At 43.6% G+C, this 14,175-nt stretch overlaps 1 protein-coding gene across 1 annotated transcript in view; it reads left to right on the forward strand.

The window, feature by feature from the left end:
- LOC311107327 (sulfate transporter-like) overlaps positions 1-13,767 on the forward strand; it is a 32,525-nt gene extending 18,758 nt beyond the window's left edge. Inside the window, exons 2-4 of the mRNA XM_084149812.1 lie at positions 10,438-11,049; positions 11,244-11,983; positions 12,119-13,767. Of these exons, the coding sequence (XP_084005938.1) occupies positions 10,459-11,049; positions 11,244-11,983; positions 12,119-12,920 (2,133 nt within the window). The 5' untranslated portion in view covers positions 10,438-10,458 and the 3' untranslated portion in view covers positions 12,921-13,767. The remainder of the gene's footprint in view (positions 1-10,437; positions 11,050-11,243; positions 11,984-12,118) is intronic.
- Positions 13,768-14,175: the final 408 nt, after the last annotated feature.

Raw genomic sequence — 14,175 nt, forward strand, 5'->3', positions numbered from 1 at the left:
AAATATGCATCGAAGCCGAACTGAAATCTTATCAGAAACATGTTGGTTCGTTTTCACAGCATTATTTTTCCTTACAACCGGTCACACTGATGTCATTTGGACATTTTGCACAGAAAATCTTTCCCGTATTTTTTTTGCTTTATTGTATTTTTTCCCCAGTCCCTAAAATGTCTTTGCTCTGCGAAAGATGACAGAGAAAACTTTACTGATGTCAAATAGATTGAAGCATTCTATCAATCTATTACATTATTCTGTTAAACAAGGGTTTGTTTTGTCTTCTAGGGCAACATATAATGACAAAAGAGAAGCTACATGTATCTAATTAAAGACAAGTTGACTAACAAATAGCCTACCAAAATGTCGGAAATTATAAGCAGGCAAAAATCAGGCAAAACAGAATCCTGCACCCCATGTCAAAAAATCGTTCTGCAGTTTTTGACTGTAGCCTATAGCGCATTTTCTATATTTGCGGGTTTGGGTTGGGTGCGGGCCTCAGATTTTCACTTTATCACATATAGTCGGGCGATTGCAGATTGGTTATTAGCAATTGCGGGCGGGTGCGGGTGAGCAAACAGCTGACCCGCGCACTACTAATGTGTACATGTCTAGACAATAGTGACCCATCCACTTAGCTAGATGTGGCTGGAGAGTGGTTATAGCATTTCTTTCACATGACCCATCAATTTAGACAAGTGTGTCTGGGTAAGCATCATATAATAGTGATAAAATATTTATACGATATTTTTATCTGGACACATTCTATTTTTGATATTGCTACTATGCAAATATGCAAGTAACCATTTCATGGAACTGTTTACACCTTCTGTATCCTGTGCATGTGACAAATAAACTTTGATTTTATTTGATGTCGTGTGTGTATACCAGAGACGGTAATGTGAAGAACAACATGACCTGCACCAAAGTCAGATTAGGATATAGGCCAAAGACTAGAAAAAGTGTATTTTTAGCTGAAGTTTTTCCTTATTGTAGGCTACTACTTTCACCACTTTTAGTCTTGAAATCTTTGGTTGTTTACTACCTAAACTTACTCACTCTGTTTAGCACATGGCCTCACATGTGAATCCTTAAGGAGATGGGTGGGGCTAAGGCTTAAGAAGGTGTGAACGATACTGAATGGGTGTAGACAAAGAAGAGCTGTACCAAAACATTCAAGGGCCATTTTCTTTAAAAAGTGGGGTTACAAGTTTATCAACTTTCAAAACAGAATTATTTACCCATTGTTCCTCAACTGCAATATATGATATACCATTTTGTAGCTCTGAGTCTACTTTTATCCAATGTAAAAAAAAACACAATTTCAAATATTGCTACATAAGACCGAATCAGGCGGTCGGTCACATTTCTTTAAATAAAGAACCACCGGTCGCAGGTTGACGGTTATTGTCATTAGTATTTTCCTGGAGGCTGAACTGAGCGATTTGGTCATAGGTAGGCCAGCTGCATATCATTGTCCATATCTTCTTCATTGTAATGACATGCTTGAATAATATAGGACTAGAATAAGATGCAAAAGGCTTTCACTTCTCTTCACGAAGATTGAATGCTTATGGATCTGAACAAATAACTGCTATAGCCTAACACCATCGTGCGTTCTCTCTTCTTTCAAAATCCCTGTGAGTTCTATTGGCTGCTGTATTTAATATTCAGCAAACGAGCTTGCATCCCTCTTCAACTAGTCCATTAGTATAAGAAATAATAATATTTAAAAAAGCATTTGCAAGAGCTAAGGAGCATTTTTTAAGAAGAGAGGCCAGCGGAGCGCAGGTGCGTACTGCACAAGAGACAAAGGCTATAAGTTAGACGCTTATACATAACCCATTATTCATTAGCTAAATATAAGGCTAATACTGCATTGAATGTATTACCTGAAAGAGGTAGGCTAGGACAGCTATAACTATCTATATACAGTATATTTCTCTCTATACAGTATACTGTTTATATCTATATATATATATATATACTGTATATACATTGCATTCGGAAACTATTCAGACCCCTTCCCCTTTTCCACGTTACATTTTTGTTACGTTACAGCCTTATTCTAAAATTGATTAAATACATTTTTTCCCTCATAATCTACACACAATACCCCATAATGATAAAGCAAAAACAGGTTTTTATAAATTTTTGTATTAAAAATACAAAAATACTTTATTTACATAAGTATTCAGGCCCTTTGCTATGAGACTCGACATTGAGCTCAGGTGCATGCTGTTTCCATTGATCATCCTTGAGATGTTTTTACAACTTGATTGGAGTCCACTTGTGGTAAATTCAGTTGATTGGACATGATTTGGAAAGGCACACACCTGTCTATATAAGGTCCCACAGTTGACAGTGCATGTCAGAGAAAAAACCAAGCCATGAGGTCGAAGGAATTGTCCGTAGAGCTCCGAGACAGGATTGTGTCGAGGCACAGATCTGGGGAAGGGTACCAAAAAATGTCTGCAGCATTGAAGGTCCCCAAGAACACAGTGGCCTCCGTCATTCTTAAATGGAAGAAGTTTTGAACCACCAAGACTCTTCCTAGAGCTGGCCGCCACGCCAAACTGAGCAATCAGGGGAGAAGGGACTTGGTCAGGGAGGTGACCAAGAACCCGATGGTCACTCTGACAGAGCTCTAGAGTTCCTCTGTGGAGATGGGAGAATCTTCCAGAAGGACAACCATCTCTACAGCACTCCACCAATCAGGCCTTTATGGTAGAGTGGCCAGAAGGAAGCCACTCCTCAGTAAAAGGCATGACAGCCCACTTGGAGTTTGCCAAAAGGCACCTAAAGGACTCTCAGACCATGAGAAAAAATATTATCTGGTCTGATGAAACCAAGATTGAACTCTTTGGCCTGAATGCCAAGCGTCACATCTGGAGGAAATCTGGCACCATCTCTACGGTGAAGCATGGTGGTGGCAGCTTCACCGTTGCCAAGACAATGCAGGAGTGGCTTTGGGAAAAGTCTCCAACTGTCTTTGAGTGGCCCAGCCAGAGCCTGGACTTGAACCCGATCTAACATCTCTGGAGAGACCTGAAAATAGCTGTGCAGCAATGCTCCCCATCCAACCTGACAGAGCTTGAGAGCATCTGCAGAGAAGAATGGGAGAAACTCCCAAAACACAGGTGTGCCAAGCTTGTAGCGTCATACCCAAGAAGACTCGAGGCTGTAATCGCTGCCAAAGGTGCTTCATCAAAGTACTGAGTAAATGGTCTGAATACTTATATAAATGTGATATTTCAGTTTTTTGTTTTTAATAAACCTGCAAACATTTCTAAAGACCGGTTTTTGCTTTGTCGTTATGGGGTATTGTGTGTAGATTGACAAGAGAAAAAAAAACAATTTAATCAATTTTAGAATAGGGCTGTAACATAACAAAATGTGGAAAAAGTCAAGGGGTCTGAATACTTTACGAATGCACTGTATGTTGGAAGGCAGTGATTTATATTGTCTATATGTTGAGGCAATACAAATGTGATGTCACTAAAATGGCCTATTGTTTTCATCATAAGTAAACTAATTCATTAATTTAAATGACAATTGTGACTAAGATTTTATATTTTAGTCAAAATGACTAAGACTAAATCTAAAGAGTGCCAAAATTAACACTGACTTCAGCACAATGTTTTCTGCAGCTTTCCTCAACTTTCCATAAAAATCACAAGAAAACAACATTAGTAACGTTCAAAGAATGTTATTGAAAAACCTATACATTAAGTTCTCAGCGTCAACAAAATCCTCTTTTGTTAAATGTGTTGGCCGTGTCCACTAATTGGCCACACCTGATCTTAATGAGTGCTTGTTTAATTTGAAATGGGGTCTGTTTTAAGACTAAAATGAACAGCTTTGTATGAGTTAAAAAAAACATGGCATGCTAGAGCCATCCTGGTGGCGCAGTGGATTAATTCCATGGATATAGAAGGTTTTAGGTTTTATTTATTTGCACCAAAGAAAAGAAGTGAAAGACAAAACCGTACAGATAAAAAAAACTGGGTAACAACGGTGTGCAGGTGAGGTTGGAAGACCAAAAGTGCTCATATGAAAACCACACCAAAAAGTATATACAGTGGGGAGAACAAGTATTTGATACACTGCCGATTTTGCAGGTTTTCCTACTTACAAAGCATGTAGAGGTCTGTAATTTTTATCATAGGTACACTTCAACTGTGAGAGACGGAATCTAAAACAAAAATCCAGAAAATCACATTGTATGATTTTTAAGTAATTAATTTGCATTTTATTGCATGACATAAGTATTTGATACATCAGAAAAGCAGAACTTTTGGTATTTGGTACAGAAACCTTTGTTTTCAATTACAGAGATCATACGTTTCCTGGTCTTGACCAGGTTTGCACACACTGCAGCAGGGATTTTGGCCCACTCCTCCATACAGACCTTCTCCAGATCCTTCAGGTTTCGCTGTCGCTGGGTAATATGGACTTTCAGCTCCCTTCAAAGATGTTCTATTGGGTTCAGGTCTGGAGACTGGCTAGGCCACTCCAGGACCTTGAGATGCTTCTTACGGAGCCACTCCTTAGTTGCCCTGGCTGTGTGTTTCGGGTCGTTGTCATGCTGGAAGACCCAGCCACAACCCATCTTCAATGCTCTTACTGAGGGAAGGAGGTTGTTGGCCAAGATCTCGCGATACATGGCCCCATCCATTCTCCCCACAATACGGTGCAGTTGTCCTGTCCCCTTTGCAGAAAAGTATCCCCAAAGAATGATGTTTCCACCTCCATGCTTCACGGTTGGGATGGTGTTCTTGGGGTTGTACTCATCCTTCTTCTTCCTCCAAACACGGCGAGTGGAGTTTAGACCAAAAAGCTATATTTTTGTCTCATCAGACCACATGACCTTCTCCCATTCCTCCTCTGGATCATCCAGATGGTCATTGGCAAACTTCAGACGGGCCTGGACATGCGCTGGCTTGAGCAGGGGGACCTTGCGTGCGCTGCAGGATTTTAATCCATGACGGCGTAGTGTGTTACTAATGGTTTTCTTTGAGACTGTGGTCCCAGCTCTCTTCAGGTAATTGACCAGGTCCTGCCGTGTAGTTCTGGGCTGATCCCTCACCTTCCTCATGATGATTGATGCCCCACGAGGTGAGATCTTGCATGGAGCCCCAGACCGAGGGTGATTGACCGTCATCTTGAACTTCTTCCATTTTCTAATAATTGCGCCAACAGTTGTTGCCTTCTCACCAAGCTGCTTGCCTATTGTCCTGTAGCCCATCCCAGCCTTGTGCAGGTCTACAATGTTATCCCTGATGTCCTTACACAGCTCTCTGGTCTTGGCCATTGTGGAGAGGTTGGAGTCTGTTTGATTGAGTGTGTGGACAGGTGTCTTTTATACAGGTAACGAGTTCAAACAGGTGCAGTTAATACAGGTAATGAGTGGAGAACAGGAGGGCTTCTTAAAGAAAAACTAACAGGTCTGTGAGAGCCGGAATTCTTACTGGTTGGTAGGTGATCAAAAACTTATGTCATGCAATAAAATACAAATTAATTACTTAAAAATCATACAATGTGATTTTCTAAGATTTTTGTTTTAGATTCCGTCTCTCAGAGTTGAAGTGTACCTTTGATAAAAATTACAGACCTCTACATGCTTTGTAAGTAGGAAAACCTGCAAAATCGGCAGTGTATCAAATACTTGTTCTCCCCACTGCATATATATATATTTTTTTTGTTCAATTAGTTAAACAAAGCATATTAATTATAATTGTACATGATATACTCAGTATTTAAGAAAAACCCTGTTTGATTGTGTGTTTGTGTGTGTGTGTGTGAGAGAGAGAGTTAGGCTACATGGAGGGGATTATTGGGTAGTTTTGTTCATCAGGCTTGTGCAACCCTAGTAAATAGACAAGATATTGAGTTTCTTAAACAAAGGTGCAGATGGATTTGGCCGGTGTAGGCCGCCATTGTAAATAAGAATTTGTTCTTAACTGACTTGCCTAGTTAAATAAAGGTAAAATAAAAATGGAGCCCGGTAATTAGAGGAGGTGGCTAGTCTTGTAAATCTATTTTGTATGATGAGTCATTTGTGTAGATAGGAGGCATATGTACAGGCCCAGACAATATTACAGTAAATGAGATATGGGTGAATTAAGCTATAGTGTAGAGTTAGGAAGCAAGCCTGATGAACCAAACCACTAATCTTTCTGATGATACCAACAGATTTCATCACTTTGCTGCAGACATTGAATATGATATTTCCAGGAAAAGTTTTCATCAATTAGAACTCTGAGGAATCTAGTGGATGTGACTTGTTCCATTTCATTCCCACCAATTGAGATTCTGGCTCTTTAAAAAAAAAACAATATTTCTTATTCTGAATAGTGAATACAATACAAAGTTTTTTTTTTTTTAAAGATAATTAGTTTATCCGGAACCATTCAGAAAATCTGGCCACAACTGAGTTGGCTTCATTAATTAGTGAATCAAAATTATTGTGTGATAAAATCAAATTGGTATTATCAGCAAAGAGAATGGGAAGTACAGTAGAATACATGGCAGCAAGGTCATTAATATAGATTAGGAATAACAAAGGCCCAATTATCGAACCCTGTGGCAGGATGTATCCTGGCGCCGACGAAGATGGCGGCCTCGCGACTAGCTCTTAGGAAACTTTGCAGTATTTTTTTTAAATGTATTATTTTTTACACTATTAGCTCAGAAAGTGTTTTGCATCATTACATGCAGCCGGGAAAAACTATTGGATATCTTTCCCGAAGCAGATCCTTTGTTTGCTCTCCCCAGGGCAACTGAACTGATTCCAGCGGCTGACCCAAAACATCGCCGGCGGAGGAGAGGCACTCAGAGCGGCCTGCTGGTTCGACTTAGGAGGAGCGCACACCACCCACCGCTTCCAAGTATACTACTCGCTAATGTTCAGTCTTTGGTTAACAAGGTCGACGAACTACGGGCAAGGATTTCTTTCCAGAGAGACATCAAGGCCTGTAACATACTCTGTTTCACGGAAACATGGCTCTCTTGGGATATTCTGTCGAAATCGGTCCAGCCAGATGGGTTCTCAGTTCATCGCGCAGACAGGAATAAATATCTCTCCGGGAAGCAGAAGGGCGGAGGTGTGTGTTTCATGATTTAGCGACTCATGGTGTAATTGTAGTAACATACAGGAACTTTGAGGACTAGGCTGCCGAAGTTCTATCAACATATTGAAGTTCTATCAACATATTGACTGTTGTACTCGCGCTGCTAAAATCCTCGACCATTGCTATTCGACCTTCCGGGATGGTTATAAGGCCCTCCCCCGCCCTCCTTTCGGCAAATCTGACCACGACTCCATTTTGCTTCTCCCTTCCTATAGCCAGAAACTCAAAAAAGGAAGTACCCGTGCTAAGGACTATTCAACACTGATCTGACCAATTGGAATCCACGCTTCAAGATTGTTTTGATCACGCGGACTGGGATATGTTCCAGGTAGCTTCCGAAAATAATTTAGACGAATACACTGAAACGGTGACTGAGTTTATCAGGAAGTGTATAGGTGATGTTGTTCCCACTGTGACTATTAAAACCTACCCTATCCAGAAACCATGGATAGATGGCAGCATTCGCGCAAATCTGAAAGCACAAACCACCGCGTTCAACCATGGCAAGGTGACTGGGAATATGGCAGAATACAAACAGTGTAGCTACTCACTCCGCAAGGCAATTAAACTGGCAAAACATCAGTATAAAGACAAAGTGGAGTCGCAATTCAACGGCTCAGACACGAGACGTATGTGGCATGGTCTACAGACAATCACAGACTGCAAAAGGAAAACCAGCCACATCGCCGACACCGACGTCTCGCTTCCAGACAAGCTAAACACCTTCTTCGCCCGCTTTGAGGATAACACAGTGCCACTGACGAGGCCCACTACCAACGACTGTGGCCTCTCCTTCTCCATGGCCGACGCGATTAAGACATTTAAGCATGTTAACCCCCGCAAGGCTGCCGGCCCAGACGGCATCCCTAGCCACGTCCTCAGAGCATGCACAGACCAGTTGGCTGGTGTGTTTATGGACATATTCAATCTCTCCCTTTCCCAGTCTGCTGATCCCACATGCTTCAAGATGGCCACCATTGTTCCTGTACCCAAGAAAGCAAAGGTAACTGCACTAAATGACTATCGCCCTGTAACACTCACCTCTGTCATCATGAAGTGCTTTGAGAGACTAGTCAAGGATCATATCACCTCTGCCTTACCTGTCACCCTAGACCCACTTCAATTTGCTTAACGCCCCAATAGATCCACAGACGATGCAATCGCCATCACACTGCACACTGCCCTATCCCATCTGGACAAGAGGAATACCTATGTAAGAATGCTGTTCATTGACTATAGCTCAGCATTCAACACCATAGTACCCTCCAAGCTCATCATTAAGCTTGAGGCCCTGGTTCTGAACCCCGCCCTCTGCAACTGGGTCCTGGACTTCCTGACGGGCCGCCCCCAGGTGTTGAAGGTAGGAAACAACATCTTCACTTCGCTGATCCTCAACACTAGGGCCCCACAAGGGTGCGTGCTCAGCCCCCTCCTGTACTCCCTGTTCACCCATGACTGCGTGGCCAAGCACGCCTCCAACTCAACCATCAAGTTTGCAGTCGACACAACAGTAGTAGGCTTGATTACCAACAATGACGAGACCACCTACAGGGAGGAGGTGAGGGCTCTGGGAGTGTGGTGACAGGAAAATTACCTCTGACTCAACGTTAAAAAAACAAAGGAGATGATTGTGGACTTCAGGAAACAGCAGAGGGTGCCCCCCCCCATCCACATCGACGGGACCGCAGTGGAGAAGGTGGAAAGCTTCAAGTTCCTTGGCGTACACATCACTGACAAACTGAAATGGTCCACCCATGCAGACAGTGTGGTGAAGAAGGCGCAACAGAGCCTCTTCAACCTCAGGAGGCGGAAGAAATTCGGCTTAGCACCTAAAACCCTCACAAACTTTTACAGATGCACAATTGAGAGCATCCTGACGTGCTGTATCAACGCCTGGTACGGCAACTGCACCGCCCGCAACCGCAGGGCTCTCCAGAGGGTGGTGCGGTTTGCCGAACGCATTACCGGGGGCAAACTACACGCCCTCCAAGACACCTACAGCACCCGATGTCACAGGAAGGCCAAAAAGATCATGAAGGACATCAACCACCCGAGCCACTGCCTGTTCACCCCGCTATCATCCAGAAGGCGAGGTCAGTACAGGTGCATCAAAGCTGGGACAGAGAGAATGAAAAACAGCTTCTATCTCAAGGCCATCAGACTGTTAAATAGCCATCACTAGCACATTAGAGGCTGCTGCTGCCTATTGAAATCACTGGCCACTTTAAGAAATGGAACACTAGTCACTTTAATAATGTTTACATATCTTGCGCTACTCATCTCATATGTATATACTGCATTCTATTCTATAATATTCTACTGTATCTTAGTCCATGCCGCTCTGTCATTGCTTGTCCATATATGTATATATTCTTAAATCCCATTCCTTACTAGTTTTGTGTGTATTGGGTATATGTTGTGAAATTGTTAGATATTACTTGTTAGATATTACTGCACTGTCGGAGCTAGAAGCACAAGCATTTCGCTACACCCGCTATAACATCTGCTAAACACATGTATGTGACAAATAACATTTGATTTGATTTGACATCACAGGATATCTTAGCCCTGGTAGTTGCACAGCTGTTTGCATAAACAAATTGTTCTCTATCATAAACATAACTATATAACCAATTATATGTATAATCATGAAAACTGTAATAAGGCAATTTAGAAAGTAATATTTCATGATCAACTGTGCCAAACGCTTTGGATAAATCTAAAAAGATGCCAAGAGCGTATTCATTATTGTTAAGGGCTGTAAAGATTTTATCCACAAGTTGCAAAAGAGCCATATATGTGGAGTAGTTTTTACGAAAATATCAAAAGATCATAGGTTCAAAAGATCATAGGTTCAACTAACTGATGCTGTGCCACAATAAAAAAGAAATGTGTTTGCACGATTTAATGCATAAGCAAATGTCCTATCTGTGTTTGGAGTTCAAAACAGTTAACCCAAACTAAGGTAGCGGTCTTATTGAAATGTTCAGTGAAAGTTTTAAGAAAGTTATTCAAAAACCTCCAAATAACCTAAAAATTTGGTTCTCACTTACGTTAATAAAACCTCCCAGGAAAACTTTCAGGGAACCATAGTAAAACGTTCTCAGTATCTCCCTCCAACCAACAAATTAAGGTGACATTTTCACTTCCGTTTTTAGAACGTTAAATATTTCTTCAGTTTTACAGGTCAGGAAACGTATGGCTTCATTCCCAGAACCAATAGGAAACCAAAAACGCATGTTCCCACACCTTCCAAGGAACCAAATGTGCTAGCTGGGTCTTGACTTTAACTTACTTTTTCTATCTAAAGTGGACAGAACAGGGGCCTGGTATGATGGCTGAAGAGGACTGCTGTGCCTCAGCAGATGAGGGAGCGAAGAGTGGCCGACACGTCCCCTTAGTGCTGGAGAGAAGGGAGAAGAAGGAGGAAAACTGGAGGACAGCCGTTTCACACCAACTAAAAAAGCAGTGCACATGCAGCTCAGAGCGAGCCAAGGCCCAGGTTCTGGGGTTTGTCCCCATCCTAAAATGGCTGCCACGCTACCAGCTCAGAGACTGGATCCTGGGTGACGTCATGTCAGGGTTGATAGTGGGCATCCTGCTGGTGCCCCAGTCCATCGCCTACTCTCTGCTGGCGGGCCAGGACCCTATCTACGGCCTCTACACCTCCTTCTACTCCAGCATCATCTACACCCTGCTTGGCACCTCACGCCACATCTCCGTGGGCATCTTCGGGGTGCTGTGCCTGCTGGTGGGCCAGGTGGTGGACAGGGAGCTGGCCCTGGCAGGGTACCTTACAGAGAGTAGCAGTAACAACACTACACTGGGCCTGGGGAATGCCACCACAGGGCCGGTCTGTGATAGGAGCTGCTATGCCATCATGGTGGGGGCCACAGTCACCTTTACAGCAGGGGTATACCAGGTAAATATGTGCAGAAAGGGAATGGTGTAATACATTTTTTTTCTCATGTCTCACGTGATAAAAAGCACTGACAAACAGAACTCATTCATGTTTTAACAGGTTGATTGACATTGGTCATAAAAAGTATGAATTGTATTGTATATACATTTTTCTAATGCCATTACTCCCTCTCTGTTTTCAATCTGTGGTTGTAGGTATTGATGGGCCTCCTGCAGGTGGGCTTTGTATCTGTTTACCTGTCAGACTCCCTCCTGAGCGGTTTTGCCACGGGGGCCTCTCTCACCATCCTTACCTCCCAGGTCAAGTACCTCCTGGGACTGAAGCTGCCTCGCGCCCAGGGCTGGGGCTCCCTCATCAAGACCTGGGTCAGCCTCTTCCAGAACCTGGGCCAGACTAACCTGTGTGACCTGGTCACCAGCCTGGTGTGCTTGACGGTGTTGGTCCCCACCAAGGAGCTCAACGATCGCTTCAAGGCCAAGCTCAAAGCCCCCATCCCCTTTGAGCTGTTTGTTGTCATCGGCGCCACTATGGCCTCCCACTTCGGCCACTTCAAGGAGACGTATGGCTCAGACGTGGCCGGTGCCATCCCCACGGGCTTCCTGCCTCCCCAGCTCCCGTCCTGGTCTCTGATCCCCAATGTGGCGGTAGATGCCTTCTCCATATCAATCGTGGGCTTTGCCATCACCGTCTCCCTGTCTGAGATGTTTGCCAAGAAGCACGGCTATGTGGTGGATCCCAACCAGGAGATGTATGCCATAGGCTTCTGTAACATCCTGCCCTCCTTCTTTCGCTGTTTCACCACCAGCGCTGCCCTGACCAAGACCCTGGTGAAGGAGTCCACAGGCTGCCAGACTCAGCTGTCTGGCCTGGTCACGGCCCTGGTGCTGCTACTGGTGCTGCTGGTCATCGCTCCCTTATTCTACTCTCTACAGAAGTAGGACCATGCTATTCTGTGTCTAAGTGTACTCAGCTTTTCTACACATGTTCATCTCATGTTTACCAGATAATTATCTTCCACTGATTTGGTGATTACTTTATTAACCTGCTATGTTTTCATGTTGTCTGTTAGGTGTGTGCTGGCAGTGATCATCGTGGTGAATCTCCGGGGAGCGCTGCGGAAGTTTACAGACATCCCGCGGATGTGGCGTGTGAACCGTGTGGATGCTGCCATCTGGCTGGTGACCATGGCAACCTCAGCGTTGATAAACACTGAGCTAGGCCTGCTGGTGGGGGTGATGGTCTCAGCCTTCTGTGTGTTGGGGCGCACTCAGAGAGCCCAGGCCTTAGAGCTGGGCCGGGCCGGCCAACGGGAGCTTTACGAGGACCTGGCCTCCTACAAGGGCCTGCAGACCCAGCCTGGGGTGGCCATCTTCCGCTACGAGGCGCCCATCTACTACGCCAACCAGAGCCTGTTCAAGAAGGCCCTGTACCGCCGCCTGGGCCTGGACCCCGTCAAGGAGAAGGCCCGGCGGAGGAAACTGGAGAAACAGAGGAAGAAACAGGAAGAAGCAGCAATGACAGCAGGAGGGGAGGGAGGGACTAAGATTAAAAAAGAGACAGAGTTGACCAACGCCACCAGAATCTTCCTACCAAATCAAGTCAACTTCCACTCTGTGGTGATAGACTGTAGCCCGGTGCTGTTTCTGGACACAGCAGGGGTGAATGCATTGAAGGAGGTCTGTAAGGATTATAAGGAGTTGGGGGTCCAGGTGTTCCTGGCCCAGTGTAATACCTCAGTACTGGAGTCACTGGACAGAGGTGGCTACTACCCTGAGGAAGAGAAGGAAAACATGTTTTTCACCATCAGCAATGCCGTCCACTACTCACATAGCCTCTCATCTCAAAATGGAGAATGTGACACGTCCTGTTAACAACAGCTTTAAATATTGTATATCTACAGAAATAGATCTTAATACTAGGGTTGCATAATTCTGGGAAGTCCCTGGTTTGCCTGAAATCCTGATTGGAGGATTCCCAGAATCACAAGGGAATAGGCAGGAAATCCTGAATCCTCCAACCAAGATTTCTGGGAAATCATGGAATTAATTTAAAGTTCCTGGGATTTTGCAACCCTACTTAATACACAACATATACACTGAGTGTACAAAACATTAGGAACACCTCCTCTTTACATGACATAGACTGACCAGGTGAAGCTATGATCCCTTATTGATGTCACCTTCAGTCAGTGTTAAAGAAGGATTTTTAAGCCTTGGGACAATTGAGACATGGATTGTGTATGTGTGACATTCAGAGGGTGAATTGGCAAGACAAAAGATTGAAGTGCCTTTGAACATGGTATGGTAGTAGGTGCCAGGATTACCGGTTTGAGTGTGTCTAGAACTGTAATGCTGCTGGGTTTTTCACTCAACAGTTTCCCGTGTGTATCTAGAATGGTCCACCACCCAAAGGACATTCAGCCAACTTGACACAACTGTGAGAAGCATTGGAGTCAACATGGGCAAGCATCCCTGTGGAATGCTTTCGACAACTTGTAGAGTGTTCTGAGGGAAAATGGAAGTGCAACTCAATATTAGAGAGGTGTTCCTAATGTTTTATACATATACAGTATCTATCTCAAACAACATAAAACACAACCGATATTGTTATTGAGCCATACAGGAACATGTGTAAATGTATCCAAGATGCTGTGCCTTTCTCTAGACACTTTTTGCAAGACCCAGCCTGGGGTGGCCATCTTCCGCTACGAGGCGGAAGTTGAATGTCATTTTTACAGTATAGCTACACAGTGTAACATTTTGAGCAAAGATTATTTTATTTTCTATCATTGTCAGACTGTGGACCAACTGTGGACCAAAACAAACTTTCTGTTACAATCTCATCAAAGATAGAATGCATTGTCATGCAATGTCAAGCTTTAGGACAAAGTTTTTTATAGCAATGTTCTGAGATGGTTTTGGTCCATGATTTAGCACCTCATTTATTCCTCCATGTTTGGTTCTTGTGCAAACAGTGGGAATGTTACTGTTGTAGAATTTGTTTTTCCTTTGTTACTCTGGCAAAAATAGAGCTGCCGTTAATAAGGTGAATGGTCATATAGTCACTGAAGATGTTGTCTGTTTTGAATGCCATATAAGATTGTGTCAGCGTTATGTAGCTTTTGAA

This window comes from Coregonus lavaretus (assembly GCF_964263955.1).
Source record: "Coregonus lavaretus genome assembly, chromosome: 32".
Taxonomy (NCBI): domain Eukaryota; kingdom Metazoa; phylum Chordata; class Actinopteri; order Salmoniformes; family Salmonidae; genus Coregonus; species Coregonus lavaretus.